The sequence below is a fragment of the Primulina eburnea genome, chromosome 15 (assembly GCF_022965805.1).
Source record: "Primulina eburnea isolate SZY01 chromosome 15, ASM2296580v1, whole genome shotgun sequence".
Classification (NCBI taxonomy): domain Eukaryota; kingdom Viridiplantae; phylum Streptophyta; class Magnoliopsida; order Lamiales; family Gesneriaceae; genus Primulina; species Primulina eburnea.
The window spans coordinates 30292015-30309352 of record NC_133115.1 but is presented as its reverse complement, the minus strand read 5'-3'; the positions used below and the strand labels follow the sequence as shown (position 1 = coordinate 30309352).

The 17338-nt window shown below is 33.3% G+C and overlaps 3 protein-coding genes across 9 annotated transcripts; 1 reads left to right on the top strand and 2 right to left on the bottom strand.

Annotated features, from left to right (window-relative positions):
* The first annotated feature begins 1962 nt into the window (after positions 1–1962).
* LOC140814520 (uncharacterized) lies at positions 1963–3910 on the top strand. The gene is made up of 2 exons (XM_073173538.1): positions 1963–3161; positions 3655–3910. The coding sequence occupies exon 1, from the start codon at positions 2253–2255 to the stop codon at positions 3150–3152; it is 900 nt and encodes a 299-aa protein (XP_073029639.1). The 5' UTR covers positions 1963–2252; the 3' UTR covers positions 3153–3161; positions 3655–3910.
* A 282-nt stretch (positions 3911–4192) lies between these two features.
* Positions 4193–8347, bottom strand: LOC140813494 (probable ADP-ribosylation factor GTPase-activating protein AGD11). 3 transcript variants are annotated; one of them, XM_073171983.1, is made up of 10 exons: positions 8036–8347; positions 7769–7922; positions 7095–7190; positions 6766–6850; positions 6286–6361; positions 6025–6188; positions 5712–5943; positions 5442–5558; positions 5253–5348; positions 4193–4744 (listed from the first exon to the last, which is right to left on the bottom strand). In XM_073171983.1, the coding sequence occupies exons 2-10, from the start codon at positions 7821–7823 to the stop codon at positions 4463–4465; spliced, it is 1203 nt and encodes a 400-aa protein (XP_073028084.1). In that variant the 5' UTR covers positions 7824–7922; positions 8036–8347; the 3' UTR covers positions 4193–4462. The 3 variants fall into 3 exon arrangements, with proteins under 3 accessions (XP_073028084.1, XP_073028085.1, XP_073028086.1); XM_073171984.1 differs by having other exon boundaries at positions 7769–7902; XM_073171985.1 differs by having other exon boundaries at positions 7101–7190; positions 8036–8346.
* A 1173-nt stretch (positions 8348–9520) lies between these two features.
* LOC140813495 (E3 ubiquitin-protein ligase DIS1-like) lies at positions 9521–13176 on the bottom strand. Of its 5 annotated transcripts, none has more exons than XM_073171989.1 (5): positions 13024–13173; positions 12900–12949; positions 11671–11912; positions 10895–11281; positions 9521–10138 (listed from the first exon to the last, which is right to left on the bottom strand). In XM_073171989.1, exons 3-5 carry the CDS (start codon positions 11878–11880, stop codon positions 9818–9820), a joined length of 918 nt encoding a protein of 305 aa, XP_073028090.1. In that variant the 5' UTR covers positions 11881–11912; positions 12900–12949; positions 13024–13173; the 3' UTR covers positions 9521–9817. The 5 variants fall into 5 exon arrangements, with proteins under 5 accessions (XP_073028090.1, XP_073028089.1, XP_073028091.1 ...); XM_073171988.1 differs by having other exon boundaries at positions 13078–13172; XM_073171990.1 differs by having other exon boundaries at positions 12900–12936; positions 13078–13096.
* Between the last annotated feature and the right edge of the window lie 4162 nt (positions 13177–17338).

The following is a 17338-nucleotide window of genomic DNA, read 5'->3' as shown; positions in this document are numbered from 1 at the left end:
CAAACTACGCTCGTGGTTTCAAGAGCCAAAGGGAATGTCGAAAGCTTATAACTACTTTGTGCAAGCGAAAGGGAAATGGCCCTGGAGTAATTTACTGTCTAGGGGATGCATTCTACCAGAGCACCGAATTTTAATGTGGTTCCTTGCGAATCGTAGACTACTGACTCGGTATAGGTTGGGATTTGTTGAAGATAAAATGTGCTTGTTGTGCAAAGAAGTGGAAGAATCGAATGAGCATTTATTTTTCAAGTGCAGAATAACGAAACTAATTTGGGATGAGATTCGACATTAGTTAGGCATGAAGAAGATTATGGGTATGCCGACTTCCATCCTCAAAGCTTTTCGTCAAACATACAGAGGGAATTCAACGATTAAAGAATGAAAGTCACGACCCTTGCTGCTACGATTTATCATGTGTGAAACATGCGTAATAGAGTACTATTTAAAGATGAACAGATGAGGGTATTTGTACTATGTACTCTTTTTACTTTTTTTTTAATGAAATACATTCATTAAAAAAAAATTGTTTAAATGAGGCGGATTAACCTATATTCAAAATGAAATGTCATTGTTTTTTTTTGTTATTACTCTATTCATCACAAACTTGGTTGTGAAATCGCTAGCTTCTCAATTTTGTCAGAAAATTTATTGAATTGGCTTGTGTCATCTTAAAAAATGTAGAAGATCATTTTGGGAAATTGCTTTAATTTTGTTGTTTTCCCCTCTTATATGCTTGGGTTGTTGAAATCGTGCATGTTCTTTGATTTTAATTCGTCTTTGAAGGAGAACTGATAGCAAGATTTGTTCGAATATTCTATTTGACTGAAACGAGATCTCTGATGACAAAAAATTCTTTTATGATAGAACCGATCGAAAAAAACATTTTATATATCTCAATTATATACGTGTTCTTTCATTATTTTCGAGTATCCTGAATATATAGTCGATTTTCTACATAAAATATTTATTATTATTATTATACTAATATACCCCTATTACTAAGCTTTGGAAAACTTGACACATTTTTTTTATTAATTAAATATTGACAAAATATGAAATTTGCTTATAAATTTTGTTTTACTAATGATTTGATATTGTAAAAAAATAAAAAATTGTTATATATATATGAGACGAAAGAAATAGTAAGTGATGATGTTATTTTTCTTTTTAGTCTAAAAAAATGGTAATGTTTTTGTAAGCGAGTTACGTTGTAGAAAAATAGATATTTACTATATTTTTAAAATTAAAATAAGGCAAAATTATAAATAAATGTTGAATATAAAATATATTCATATATTTATTACTATATAGTAGTATTTGTAATGCTTAAAACAAGTGTTTGTTAAAAAAATCTATAATTATTTTTTAAAACATTTGTAATATTTTACTAATACCTATCACCAAAGTATTAAAAAATAATATAGAAGACGATCAATACCGATCACCAAAGTATTAAAAATAATATAGAAGACGATCAATCTAATTCATATCTACATTAAAAATAATATTTTTATATAAATATAATATATTTTTGTTTAAAAAATAAATAAATCAGCAGGATAATGTGTATAACTCATAAGCTAAACGAGTTTTTTAGTTGCACTACACGGAAAAGAAGATCTCTTTAATGATGTTTTAAATGTGAAATTTCGAAATGTTCGATGTTCTGAACATGAGAAAATTTATAAAATAATTTTGATCAACTATTTAATTAAAAAATGATTTATATATATAGATATGGTATACACAAAAAAAAATTTATTTTTTTAATTAAATAATTTTTCGAGGTTTAAAACAAAATATTGAACAGAAGGCTCAATCTAAGGGCAAAAATTTGTGTGAGATGTTCTCATAGATCGTATTTTGTGATACGAATATTTTATTTGGATCATCCATAAAAAATATATTATATTTTATATTAAAATTATTATTTTTTATCGTGAGTGGGAGAGAACACAGAAAACTCATGTTCATTTCTCGGGACTCGGTGGTGTCGTCGACAGTGACATCACTGCCTTTGCTTCCATTCAACTTTTCAAAAATCATTACTTCTCCCCTTCTCTCTTCGTTTACTTTTCCCGATTCTGTTTCAATCCTTCATTTTCATTCGATCTCTGATTTTTTCCCCAACTAGAAAGCCCATTTTCAGCCAAGAACCAGCTCCAATCAACGACCCAGCCGCCGCCATCGTCCGGACCTCGGAAATCCCGTTCAGGGCACTTGATTCTTTGGATTTTTTTGTTGTTTATTTGATGGCTGATTGCAAGAACCATGCGATGGAATTCCCGGAAAAATCCCAAAGAGATGATAAGAGCAGCTCCTTGACGATTATCAAATGTCCCAGCACGTTCAAAGCCTCGGCGGCGGCGGCGGCGGGAGGTGAAATTACCAATAAACCTCTGTTCGGCCTCTACAATTCCCCGGCCATGCAGCGAAGCGGCTCCATCAAGAGTTTGTACAGCTCCTCCTTTGGCTCGATGGTCTCCGCCGGTAACTCGTTGAAGGGCAAGGTCAGAAAATTATGCTCGATTTTCGAAACCCCAAAACACCCCTCAAGCCCCACAAATTCAGTAGCTTTGCCGCTGCCCTCGCCCACGCCAATAAAGCCGACCAAATTGCTGCTAGCAGCATCGGATTCTTCAAATTTCATTTCCAAAGGTATCCCTTCTCCAGTCCCGGAATCTCCCTTTAGGCTTCCTGGTACTGAGGACAGAGTTGTAGTTTACTTCACAAGCTTACGGGGAATACGAAGAACATTTCAAGATTGCCACAGTGTACGCATGATTTTTCATGGGTTATGTGTGAATCTCGATGAGAGGGATATATCCATGGATGTAGCATATAGAAAGGAGTTACAGAAAGTATTGGGTGAAACTAATATCAGCTTACCTCAAGTGTTTATCAAGGGAAAGTACATTGGGGGAGCTGATGTGATAAAGCAATTACTAGAGGCCGGTGAATTGGTTAGGCTTATAAAGGGGCTCCCTTTTGTTGCTCCACAGCCGTGTGATACGTGCGGTGATGTGAGGTTCGTTCCGTGCCCGAATTGCAGTGGCAGTAAGAAGGTGTATGATGAGGACGAAGAGAAGCCGAAAAGGTGTCCGAAATGCAACGAAAACGGGCTTGTTAGGTGTCCACTCTGCTGCTCATGAGCTGTGAATGTGAGTGGATGGATTTTAAATTTACCTGATGAAAAAGGATGTGATTATTATTTATTTCTGCATAGGCTTTTTTGGTTCATCGGCTTATTTCGTAAAATCGATGACAACCTCACTTCATATGCCGAGGAAATCAGCTATGTGCATTATGGTTTATGTATAAAACGTAGGTTAATGTTCTCCTTGGTGTTGTCCATGTTAATGCCTATTATGTATTGGTTGCCATTGTGCAATGGTATGCACTTTATGGCTAATATGCTGCGAGTGTTTTTGCAGCTTGTGATAGCATTTTTATGATGACTATGGTTTATTTATTGATAATATTGAAAACTTTTGCCGAGGCCCCTCCGATGGTTTATTCTATCAAGATTATGAAATGTGAAGTTCTCGACGGCTTATATTTTTTACTGTGACCTGTAGAACTTAGTTCAGTTATATATGTTGTTTGTAGCTGTGAGTATGAATATTAACCAATCGAGTTTGCGAAATTTCTCAGGTTTATGTCACATCTCTTGTAAAAAATGCGATTGAACTAAGCTGAAAATAAGGATGGCCAACCGAATATCAAGCTCACGTAGCATGAGCATCAGAAGTTTTGTCTCATGGATATTATGTTCATGAGCTTGGGTCACAAGCATAAGGTCAATCAGACTTTTGAGTGTAGAAATAACTAGTTGTGTTTTAACTTTGTACATTATTAAATTTATAGATGTTTGAAAGAAAAGTGTAAGGTCGCGAGTCGGTGTACGAGTTTTTGAACAACTAAATTGGAGCTTGAGTTCGTATAAAAAGCTTGAAATCGCCAGCCCGGTTCCACTTTATGCCTTGAAGGTTGAAGTGCCAATAGTGGCCTGCTTGATATAAAAATGTGACAATTTTAGTTGCATCTGTGGTAGTATATCATCAGCTGGCGACTTTGTTACGAATCCTAAAAAAGTATGATAATATGTTTAAGATGATATCATTGAACCAAAGTATTCTTAAAAAGATTCAAACAAAACCAATTTGTTCTAAAAAGATTTAGTGTCAGTCGGTTTTAAAATAAAATTCATCAAAAAGTGTCAAAAGTTGGTCAGTAAACCATTATAAATCAGAGAAGCTGACAATATACAAAAAATATCGCCATACGACAGTTGGTGCTACCCTTCTTGTCCTAATTTGTCATCCAATTTTTTTTTTTATAAAAAAAAACATTAGAACACTACTATACACAACTTCTTGAAACTTCACAAACGTGCCATGCTCGATGTATATTTTTGCCGCTCGTTGGAGAGACTGAACCGGGAAGGGCTTTTGCTTACTTGCTACTGTGTAAGAGGGACACATTCAAGCTCAATCTCTAAGACTCCTCGTTCAACATTCTGCAACTTAATAGAGATATCTTGTTTCACCCTACCATCTTCTAAGGTTATAACACCATCTTTTACAAGTGTGTTCTCTTTGCTTGCTTTCCACTTTCCGAGTTGTGTTGTCTCGTTAATCGAGGAGCACTCGGAAGCTTTTGCAGCAGATATTAGTGGTTGGATATCGATCTCTGCTTCCCCCATAAAATCATCGGTTGTGAACTTATCTTTGTCGTATACAAGCTGGCATGCCATCACAAAGTTTCTTAGGGTAAGGTTATAAAAACAACCAAAATGGAAAGCTTGGTGCAACAAAAAAAAGATGGTAGTTTTTTTTCTTCTGGATTTACTTTGGAAAAGAAGCATGCATATAAAAAAATAATGGGATTTGATTTTCAACAACATGGCAACACACATTCCTGCAGTAAACTACTCTATGAGCCAGCAAGAGGGTATGACACAAAGCATACTCCTTGGAGAGAAATATTGGGTTCTAAGAGAAAAAGCGCCAGGGAATTCAGATAATCGGATCCTGGAGATATTTACCAAGAAAGTGAATTCTATATATTCTATTATTCTGGAGAGGCAATCCCAAAAACGTTTAAAATGTTCTCAGAAGAAAATCACATGGCACCTCAAATTCCAATGTTTTTGTTCATCTATGTTTCAGTAAATTATCATCCTTCCCTGTGTATCCCTCATTGACCCAAAATTAAATAGATATTCTTCTTTAGGCATATGGGAATCTTACCAACTTTAAAGGTGGAATGTTTTCTGGAATCGACAACATGAGCCTTTCGTTCCAGACCGGGTTTAGATTATTCTTTATGACCCTCGTCTTCATTGACTGCAAAAAAACAGTTCGTATAAAAAACTGCTGTGTATAGATCACTATAACAATTTAATGGACAAAATAAAATGAGAATGACAGGATAAGTACTTGATTTCCCAGTGAGAGGATAACGTATGGGTCACTAGTCACCATATCCCGGACCGCTAGGTTAGTACCTCTTACGACGTTAACCTTGATCAATCCTACGAATTCGATCATACCTGCCTATACCACATGATTGAACATGATCAGGCTATGTACTCATGCCAAACCAGAAATAAGTATTGAAATGGAGTATATATTCTTCTTTACATCAGTTTTTCAAGTGTAGTTGAGAATGTTCTATTTAAGAGAATTTCTTGTAGCGAGAACAATTACCATTGAGTTAGTTTTCTTTGGCGCCTTGTGTTCACCTCTTCTCCAGCTATTACGAAATGCCTGCCCCAGACCTTGGATTCTGTGACCTGTAGTTTGTTTTTCCAAGTGCTTCTTATTATCTATGGCAGATTCAGGATGACAGCCTGAAGAAATCGCGTGGGGTGTTGAAGAAGATGATGGGAAACACGATGATAAATCATGGTTCAAAAATTGTTGCATTTCATATTTTCTCCTGTGTATCCAAAAGGGAGTCTACTCAAGAAAATTTAAATACAAAATTGAAAAAATATTAGGAGGGATGTACTTGTACTACCTTATAAAATCAGCACGCTCCTCTATCGAGGAATCCGGTCTCAATTTTTTATGATTATCTGGAACATAAGCTTCATATTTCGAGTTCACCGCAGCATTTCCTCCCATTTCAATCAAAGCATCTACTTGCTCATCCGTCCATTCGTCAAGCTTCACAGATAAGACCTGCAAAATAGACATGAAATAGATTGAATGAGGTTACTGCCATTTCAAAGCCACAATTTCGTTCCACTGTAGACTTGATAAGTCAAGTGTTCCACACCTTTGATATATGCACTCCAAGACTTCTATGTACACCAGAGCATTTGATACAAATGAATGCTCCAATGTTCAAGGATCTGCTCACGACCATTGAAATAAAGATACAAGTTTCGTTATAGAGACAAAAAACACAAGAAATACAGCAACAAAGTTAAGATCATTTAGTGATATCAAATACAAGTTACTTTAATATTTTACAATAACATATTGTTTAGGGTATATATAATATAATACAAGAACATTTTGTGGAATTAATGGTAAGTTTACCATTTATAAGGGTTATGTATAGAGGAATGAAAAAGAAGGAAAACATATATGTTGGGGAATGAGAATAAGATTACAGGAGAATCATTTCCACGAATGAAGCCAAAATTAGATCTTGTGGAAATTTTCAACTACATAATGACCAAGATATTAGGATAATGGACTTCTAACATAAAGAACAGTGCAAGAAGATGAACTAATGAGCGCTGAGACTTACACCCATTTTGGATCTCTTGATCCACAATCTGCACAAAAACGATTCCCAGATTCAGATAACATGCTCTCTAGCCTACGCTGTGTACCTGATCGACACAAAATTTCAACAAAGTTAAAAATCAGAATTGCACATTAATGAAGATTGAATGAATTCGGCATCTATTTACTACAACAAAATAGTATTTGCCAGATTCAGTTTCTCGTTCTTTCCCCAGATTACTCTAGTTGTGCTAGCCAAAGCTTCATATAACTTTTCCATTAGTATGTATCTAACCATACACAGATACATTTACTCGAAACAGAGAAAAGAAATCATGAATCTTAACATACACTTACTCGAAGTATTTCGCCCTTCCTTCAGACAGTTAACCCAGTTTGGGGAGGTTTCCTTTTGTAGGAGATCATAAAGAGAAGAACCTGGTTCATCTGATGCAAAAATATTACGGTGATTAATCTCAGAAAACTTGCTTCTCACCATTTTTTTAGCATAGTTCACCTAGAAAGCTATAACTCAAACAAGTTTGGATTTACATGCAAATGGAAAACAAAAACTTCAACACATTTTCCAAGTAAGACTAACCATTGATTATACTAGCAATGGGAAAATGTTAAAATATTTTGTACCGGGTCATATGCTAATACCATTTATTCTAACTTCTAATGAATGAAAATGAAAGAATGACTCGGCTGATGCCCTGCAATCCAAGTCGCCTACACATTGTAAGCGACGCTCAACATAAGATGATCAAATATACTATAACCTTTCAGGCACATTATCTCGCAGAGAAATCATGCTTCTAACGATAAAACTTGGTTTTCAGTATTGTGATTTATCATGATATCACATTCCTGAAAGCTTAAAATGAAATATACATAAGATTAAAACTACAGAATCTCATCAGATGTAGTATGATGCCACTCAACAATCATTGACATTCTTAATTAGAATAACAAAACACTGCAGAAAATAGCATGAATTCACAACAACAAACACAAGATATTACCTGAAACTGGAACTGAAACATCATCTGTTTCCGCATTTCCTTGTTCCACTGACATTTCAACCTCTAGAAACTCAGACAAGAATCCGAAATTCTTGGTGTTTATCTCAAATAACTCATTTTTTCTCTCTTCCTTTCTGCAAAAGTCAAAGGGGTCCTGATGGATATTTCAATTGTTTAGACGCACAGATCAAAATGTTGAAATCAAGAAAATGTGGGAAAGAAATATCATTGAAGCAAACTTTAATTAAAAATCGAGAAAAAAATTACAGGATCAAAGGGTGTTGGTGTTGTTCTGCTGAGATTGGATCACTGAGAAATCGCAAACACGTCCATCAGACGTGGTTGTATGTGTTTTACATACGTACACTCTGGCTATACATGCATCAATGAATTTGTGAAAATACACAATATACGTGAAGAATTTGAATGCATGAAAACATATGTGTGTATACACACACAGATTTGTGCATTGATCTTTTAAATATTGGATTGTATTGAATTCTTGTTGATTCTGGGTAGGAATCTGCACGAGGTATCTTGATTTTGTATTAGTACAAGAATAATTGGTGTAGTTACTTTTGTGGGAGACCAAGCAAAAGTCAAAGGTAGACGATCTCCAAACAGATCAACAAGAATCCATTAAACGCGCACTTGTGTCGCTCGCGCTTTCTTAATTTTAGTTAAATTTTTATTGTCTTCTATCGTCCCCAAAGTTATTAATTAAGTAATCCATAGTGTTCCCCAATCTATACGGAAAATATTATTATTCTTGAGTAGGTCTCTGGTGAGACGATCTCATAAATTGTTATTGTGAGATTGATCAACCCTATCGATATTCATAATAAAAGTAATACTCTTATCATAAAAAGTTATAATTTTTCATGGATGACCCAAATAAAAGATCTGTCTCACAAAATACGACCTGTGAAATCGTTTCACATAAGTTTTTGCCATTATTTATAGTCTGTGTATATATTGGGGTGTTACATTTTTACTTTTCTATCTTTTGGTCAATCAATTTAGAGTCATATTTTAGTTATTATTGTCCAAATTATATAATTAAATGATTACTATTATGTTTAATTTAATCTTGCTGTTAAAAACAAATTCCCGTAATAATATATATACATTCGTTTAACATTGTAATTATAAATTATTTACAATGATATTAATTATTTAATTACAAAATTTTGGTGAAAATGACTACAATTAATCGTCAAAATAATATAGTCATAGATTCAAGAAAACGCAATTCACCTAAAATCATAATCGATACTTTCAAAGTATCTTTCAAATTTTACTTGCTTCCACAAAGTTGTTTGGTTCATTTTCTGCTCAAGGTTTAGAGGTTTAGATTTGTTTTAAAAATTTATCAAACAAAAAAAATGGTTTTGTTCAAAATTTAGATAAACAAAATAATTCAAAACCAAATTGATTTTACAAATATATAATTTTTACAACTATAGAATTATTTTATCTGATTTGTAGTGATAAATTTGTTGTAATTGATTTTATTAATTTCTATTGACTGTTTTGAAGAAGTATTTGTTGGTAATAAGTGATAATGTGGAAATTTTAAGCTAAAATATTTCATTTTGAGGATTTATAATTTTGGTGCTAAATTTGTAATAATATATACTTTAATATTTATTATCCAAATTGCTAAAATTGTCAATTTATGATAGCTAGTTTAAAAATAAGATTATATTAAAAAAATAAACAAATATTCCATTTCTCACAGATTAAAATCCAAAACAAAAACTACACATCCAATACTCGATAACTCATGTTTCTTGATAACTTTAAGGAAGTTATTTCAAGCACAGAAATACAGGATGACCCGTGAATGATGTCCTACAGCCCGCCCGTAGCACAGAACTAACGAGAAAAATATTCCCAGTTTGTGCATCTGATGCATGGACGAGCAAAAAGATAGTCTGTCTGCCTCCTAAACTTCAAAATACACGACAATAAGATCCACTGTGCTTGAGGAACGCACGATACTTCTATAATGAAACAATAGATAAAGCTATGAGAGCTACAAGAATGTTACTGCTCTTTCCAAATCCGGCCTGTAACCCTGAGCTTCAGTTCTTTCCTGTCTCCACCGGAGAAAAATAGTGCCATGTTACGTTGAATGATCAACCCATCAAAACTATCACGTACCTTCCGATGGTTGTCTCGAATACTTCTTGGCACTCCATGCCATATTGCTTTCCTCCCATTTCCTCCAACCTCAAGACTGTAGCTATAGTTTTTTGCCTCATTGTCATCGCCCATGAACCGCAAAAATGCTATATATACGGGTGCCACTCCAAGCTGAAATGCTTCAAAATGCAGGCAGAAATACTGCCCAAAACAACTGAAAACCTGGGGGCAAAAAAGGAGGAATGTATAAGTATGAGAACTGGAATATCTGATCCTACACAGAAATCGATCTAAAAAGTTAGTTAGGGTAAAATGACTTGAACTATCTAACATGAGGCTACAACTATAATCGAGGGAGTCCCTGAAGGTACACATGGACCTTTAAAAAGCAACAAGAACAAGATATCAAAAGTTAGATTAGTTGAAGCGAAATAAAATCAGGGAAAAATCAGTCATGGTGGTGGCATTCGGTTGTGCTTTAGCCCAACCTCAACTCAACTAAAAACTTCACGGCGAGTATTTCTAACATTTTTGAATTTGAATATGTTTCTAAAATGTGACGCAATATGCAATAAAGTGATGTTGTATTGAGAAATATAAAATAAATAAATGATGCTATTTTGAAAGAAAAAGAGAAGAAATAGGTGACTAAGTAATAATCGTGCTTTAACTCGTAATTTGAATTGCAAGAGAATGATTTGAGCATACATTTTCTAAAAATAATTTTGAGAGATTTTTGAAATATATGGGTAAAATTGTAAATTTTTAGTTTAAGTTGAAAGCGCCATACAAATAGAGGCATGTCTAAGCTAAAAAGTAAGCTTCGTGCTTATGTTGGAGGTGTTCAGGATTTAGTGACAACCATAAGCTGTTAAAAGCTCCAAACCATGCCACGCAGTATCTCTACAAATTAGAGAGCCTGATACTACCATCACAAATCAAATAATAAAAGAAGTGGCAATGGAAAATTTTCATCACCGTAAGCATCCAAGTGGCATTCTCGACCTCATGCGGATTTGATTTCACGTAGCGATGGTTAAAAGTACTGCCATTATGCATATCAACTTTGTGATCATCTTTCAAGTGATTCACAAGAAATGGAATATCACCAATAACTGAGCATTCTGAGCCGGCATAAGGACAATTGTAAGGTCTAAAAGTGCATTGGGATTCATGTTTAAGCTTGCTGTAGTAAGGATAGATTCCTATACACCCGTAATCTTGATATTTACATGGAAGCTCGAGAGATGCAGCCACCTTCTCCAATGCAAGACATCTGATGTTACCAAGTTCATGCCTGCAAGTTGGGCAACGGTTGTGAACCCTTGGTTTGCAACCAGAACACAATGTGTGACCATTGGAGCACTGCAGAAACAAAATGGTAGACATTGATTACAGAAATGAAAAATCCTGGGGTTCTTAATACGAAAGATTCAACCTCAACCCTGCCCACATCCCACAACACACCCAAACCAAACAGAAGAAAACCGTTCCACATACTCTTCCACGACTGAGACTAAGAAACATGTGTTTCATGCTATTCTCATTGAAGGAAAGATCTGCCCGATTATGTCGTAATTGTCATCTTTGTCTTATTGAGTATACATATAAGTATCTAAGAAATAATAAAAATCGGTGGCAAACCTAGAATTATGCACATGGCACTGAGTCTATTGACATAGATATAAGAAAGCGACAAAAAAACCGATGTCACAAATCTCATACTTCAAATCTCAGATAGAAGATTGCTGCACCTGATGAATGGGTGGGTACATAGCATTTAAACAAACTGGACATTCCAGCAGCTCCCGGACACTGCTTGAGACAGTGACATCGGATTTTATGGCAGCTTGACCACTATCCTTGACATGTTCTCCAACATCCAACATCTCCTCGTTTTGCGGTGGATCAACGACCTCAGGTTTGTTTCGCAAGTCATCATAATAAGACGCTCCACTCGCCATTGGAAGCAAAGACAACTGGTACGAACACAAGCCTGTAATAGGTCCAAATAAAACAAATGCAAGACATATTAAATGAAGTAATGAAAATAACACTGAATCATCATTCATCTAGGATTTTCAACACTTGCTTGTACTAGTTATATACGGCACAGAGGGTTTATAACTGGTGCAGCTACGTTCAGAGATCGGTCACTAATAAAGCACTTCACAATCTATGATCCCTTGCCTTCCGCAGACCATCTAATTGTGCAACATTGTCGAATGATGTTAGGGAACCAGCATTTTCTTACAGTAAAGATGAAACCAAGTTGCCTACTGCCTCAAAGCAAATGTGTTTGACAAACCACCCAACAAACAAATACTCTGTTCAACAAAAAATATTGTATTTGAAGTATTCCAAAATGTAGGCGAGTAACCGCGTGAAAAGTTAAAGGATTGGCACAATCAAATTTTAGAGCACTATTTATAGTATTTGATCACAAAGTTGAAGACCCCTTGGTGTCTAAACCCTGCACCTGCTCGTTATAAGAACCCATCAATGCTTGCCCGTAGGAGAAAAAGAAAATAATTATTATAAAAAAACTAAATTTAATCATTTCTTTAAGAGAAAGGATAAAAACTAAGATGTACTGAATCTTAGATTTGGAATTAAGGAAAAAATAAGCCAAATAAGGACTTTTTGCATCTACTACAAATAGTAGGTTTTCAAATCATCCAGAGGAAAATTTACTAACAATGAAAATTCCTGAATCCTGAAACATAACAAGCCCAACTTTTCTCAGCATACAACAGGTCTTATTTTCCCGCATTTTGTGTGAATTGACACGGAAATATAATTTATCAACTCACCCATACATACCCAAAATGCATGTGAAAGGGCTTCTCAAGTAAACTCATGTAAAACAAAAATCCTTGAATCCCCACCCCAATCACACGAACAACCAGCCAAAAAAGGGGGAGAATCATTTGAGACCAGAAATTAAACAAAAAAAAAATAGCGTGAAAGAAGCAAGAAATACCACGTCAAGAAATAGAAACTCCACATCGGTGGATTACCTGGAACGAACAACTGCTTAGAATAAAAAAGTCGTCAATAAAAAGGAGGAAAACAAACGAGGGTTTTGCTTAAAATCTAGAACATATTGATTCAATTATTTCGAAATTGGCGAAAATATCAAGAGGAGAAGTCAGTGTCACCGTTTGTGTTGGGTTAGCATATACAGATTACAGAGGATGGTACAGAAACATTTTTTCTTAAAAAAGTGGAAATATGAGAGAGTAAAATCAGAGGATATATATATATATATAAACACACACATAAATCATAGAAATTTGAACACATAAATCATAGAAATTTGGTTCAAAATAAAGTCGTCGCGAGTGGGGAGCGTCTGTGCATCGGAGTTCGGACACAGAGAATAGAAACAAGTGTATTTGAAATTACGGGAAATTGGCCTTCAGTCCCTCTTCGTCGTTTTTTTTTGTGTTCAGTCTTCGGGTACTTTTTTAGTATCATATTTCCACATGAAGGGTACCACATTTCCACATGAAGGGTTTTGTATGACATAGTATCACAATTTTGTGGGTAAGGAGTGAACCCAAATAAATGTTTTGATTGAGGATTTTTCACCAACTTCCCAAATTACGTGCACACCCATGATTTTGTAGAATTTAATTAAACGTGACAAGTCGTATTTTATGAGACAGATTTCTTATTTATGTTATCCAATTGATTTTGTAGAATTTAAACGTGACAAGTCGTATTTTATGAGACAGATTTCTTATTTATGTTATCTATGAAAAAATATTATTTTTTATGCTAAGAGTATTATTTTTTATTGTGAATATCGGTAGAGTTACTCGTCTCACAGGTAAAGACTCGTGAGACCGTCTCACAAGAGACTTACTCATTTAACATTTACAAATATTGTGATAAAAACATTTCATGTTATCGTCAATCCACAAACGTAATTCAATAAATTTGTTTTTCAATTACATCGTTATGCCAGCAAATTTCAGTGAACTGTCATAATGTTTTCGTGTCATATATTAGCTTCCGATGAGAAATTATAAGAATCGAAAAAAAAAAAAATTAGTAAACTAATATCGTGAATTGATTGATAAAAAAAATGTGAATTTTCTTTTATATGTTTGTACTACATGAAACTACATAAATTTATAATAGAATATAATTTACTTTAAAAATTACATGCAATTAAATACTGTTAGAAAATTTTAGAATGATGTTAATCCAATGACGACTCAAAAAAGTTAAATTTGATGAGAACGACTTATGATTTTTAATGTGAAAATAGATGAAATGCAAGTTTTTAATCGAATAAGTTCTGCAATAATTTTTATAGAAATAGATTTCATTTAAAGTTTAATCAAAAGAGTGTTTGCAATAATTGGAAAAAGTTCTTACTGATTTTTTACTTAAAAAAATCAGTTTTGTGTTTTTAACTGAAATCAAAAAGCTGGCTAGATGCTAATTCAGATTCTACAAAATGGATTCTATTAAAAGTTCGTATTACATGTAATATTGATATCACATAAGAGTGAAATTAGAAGAGCAAAAAATCGACCAAGACACCATTTTGTCTCTATTATAAAGATTCTTAATAATCTCTTCCAATTTTGCATTTATGTGATATCAATATTACACTTTTATTATTATTTTATTTTTTTTAATTTCAATAAATACTTTTGTTTTATTTTTTTTAATTACAACAATTCAAATGGCACTTTGTTCTCTCGATAATTTGTCAAATTTCACTATAGTGTCTCGATAATGATAAAAAAAACTGTACACATACATACCGTGTGTGCATAGTAATTGGTATAAATGATTGGAGAGGTAGCAAAACAAATTGCCAAGTTTGACCGCTGAAGAAGGAATGCTGCATTTGAACCGTCCAACGTGTGGGACGGGATTAATCTTGTAAAATAATTTTTTGAAAATGGATTCTTCTAGAATTGGTGAAGTAGTTAAATTTTTTAGAAATATAATTATTTTCATCGGTTTTACGAATTTATTTATTTTTTCTTATATAAAATGGGGGCAAATTTTTTTTTTTATCTAATAAAAATACTACTCACACGTAAGATTTAAGCTCGATATCATATGGGTTTCGGGGATGTCACTTTTGTCATTAGGCCAAGAGATTCTTGGCATAAAAACTTAGCTTTCAATAAATAAATAAATAAATCAACGATAATGTGAATTAAACATACAAATGAATTAATAAATATCCAAATATGTGAAACAGACAACATTAATTCAACAAATTATTGTGACATGTGAACATAATAAATATTAATTCATTGTTAAAGGACAACAATTTTTTTACATATAAATATACACTAAGGCGAGGTGACATTTCGTGGAAGTTGGCCAATGATGACCAAAAGGATGAACGAAATTCATATATATATATATATCACATACCGTGCACATCTATGTGAGCACCAATGAGGTGTTACTCACCTATATATAATTATATATATATATATATATATATATATATATATATATATATATATATATATATAATTATATATATATTTCATGTCTAATTTGAGAGTGATTCCCGACAACCACCTCAAAATGTTTTTTTGGATTCTCCATTTGATTATTCAGAGCTTATTGTACGTGTTGTCCACTCACATCTTTAACAAATCACCCAATTCTTTGAACTGGTCGTTGGTCTCAATGTATATTTTGGTTAATCTTCTTGTCTTAGTCTCCAATTTTTATAATTGTTGCTGTGTTTTTGCTCCATCGATTCCAATTCAAGACCAACCAAACATGCTGCCAAAATATATGAAACGTATTGTCTAAAATGATAGTACCAAACTTTAGGATGTTAAGGGTTAGTCAATGTTACATCGGGATGTTATAGTTTTCTCAACAAAATCATGTTTTCACACATCTATGAACATGATAAAAAATATGCAGAAGTGGATCGAGTATTACTTCCGCCTATCGAATAATTTGTAAGTATTTTGCCTTTTTCTGATTGAAGTCTTCTAAGCACTTCAACTCTCATAGTAGATGGTATATTTTTATTCTTATGAGGTGTCTGTTTAGGAACCTCAATCACTGTTATTTATAAGAATTTCTCATACTATCAATGAATTGGTCGGGAGCTCGATAGTAAAAAGAAGATGCATATGCACGTCTCAATTTCTAAAGTTGAGGCGACGCATGTACCGTTTGTAAAAAATGTAAGCTTATGACCGTCGTCATTTCCTACACGTTTATTCTTCCTTTGATATGAGCCATTTTTTATTACATTCACCCACTTAGCCCATACATATCTCATTTACGAGAAAACAAAACATATGAATTATGATTTTATGTCCTCTAAAAACAAGTATTATCTTCCATGTATTAAAATGCTTTATGTATCTCAAATTTATATAACTTAATAAATAAACTCTATGTTTATTCGGGGTCCAAATTTAATGATATTTCTCGAATCAATGAACGTGTGCACACTAAATGTGAGAAAAATATCACATTAGAGTTTTATTAATTTGTTCTTACAACAAAATTACATAAAAGAACCAAGTCTCATAATTTCTGTATGATCTTTAAATTTTAATAGTGGCATGCCTTTTTAGTCAAAGTATCTGCAATCATCATTTTCGTACTAATGTGCTCGATAATTAATTTCTTATCTTTCACATTCATATGTTGTAAATCTAAGCCAACATGTGCAATTAATGCTAGAATGATACAGAGAGAATCTTTCTTAGATACTGGAGAAATTTTTTTCTTATATTCAACTCTTTCATGCTGAGTGAATATTTTAGCGACGAATCTTGTTTTATATCTTTCAATTTTGTCTAATGAGTCTTTTTTTCTTTTGAAGACTTATTTACATCAAATGGACTTTTACATCATCGGGCAATTGAACAAGATACAAGACTCCATTAAATGCCATATAATTCATCTATTCTTTCATAACATTAAACTATACTTTTGACTCATTACAACTCATGTCTTGTAAAAATGTTTCAGGATAATTTTGGCTCTGATATTAAAGTCTGATTCTTGTAAATACATGACATAATCATTAGATATCGCCGATCTTCTTATTCTAATAAATCTCCTTAGGTTGTTTGGTTGATCAACAATTGTTTTTTTTTTCATTAACAACTTGATCTACTGAATTTTCGTCAACAATTTGTGGAACTTCAGTAAATGATTTTCTAACACTTGTTTGGTCTTGAGTGGTGTGATAGCAACCAATATATCATTTGAATAAGATGTTTGTGCATAAATGTGATATTCTAAAAAAACTATGTCATTTGAATGATCACTCCCACTAATCAAGTCGTTTTCAAGGAATTTTATATTTATTGATTCCACAATTCTATTTTTATAAGATGGACAATATAATATGTACCTTTAAAATTTTAGCATACATGATAAAATATCCACTTATAGCTC

Excerpts from the sequence above, each read along its gene's own strand:
- LOC140813495 (XM_073171986.1), bottom strand. The coding sequence starts at position 11,988 with ATGAATGATGATTCAGTGTTATTTTCATTACTTCATTTAATATGTCTT. Across the intron at positions 11,282-11,670 it reads TGTACCCACCCATTCATCAG|TGCTCCAATGGTCACACATT; the intron begins GTGCAGCAATCT and ends TTGTTTCTGCAG. Across the intron at positions 10,139-10,894 it reads ATGCCACTTGGATGCTTACG|GTTTTCAGTTGTTTTGGGCA; the intron begins GTGATGAAAATT and ends TTTTGCCCCCAG.
- LOC140813494 (XM_073171983.1), bottom strand. The coding sequence starts at position 7,823 with ATGTCAGTGGAACAAGGAAATGCGGAAACAGATGATGTTTCAGTTCCA. Across the intron at positions 6,362-6,765 it reads TCAAGAGATCCAAAATGGGT|ATCCTTGAACATTGGAGCAT; the intron begins GTAAGTCTCAGC and ends GGTCGTGAGCAG. Across the intron at positions 4,745-5,252 it reads ACATTCCACCTTTAAAGTTG|CTTGTATACGACAAAGATAA; the intron begins GTAAGATTCCCA and ends ATGGCATGCCAG.
- LOC140814520 (XM_073173538.1), top strand. The coding sequence starts at position 2,253 with ATGGCTGATTGCAAGAACCATGCGATGGAATTCCCGGAAAAATCCCAA.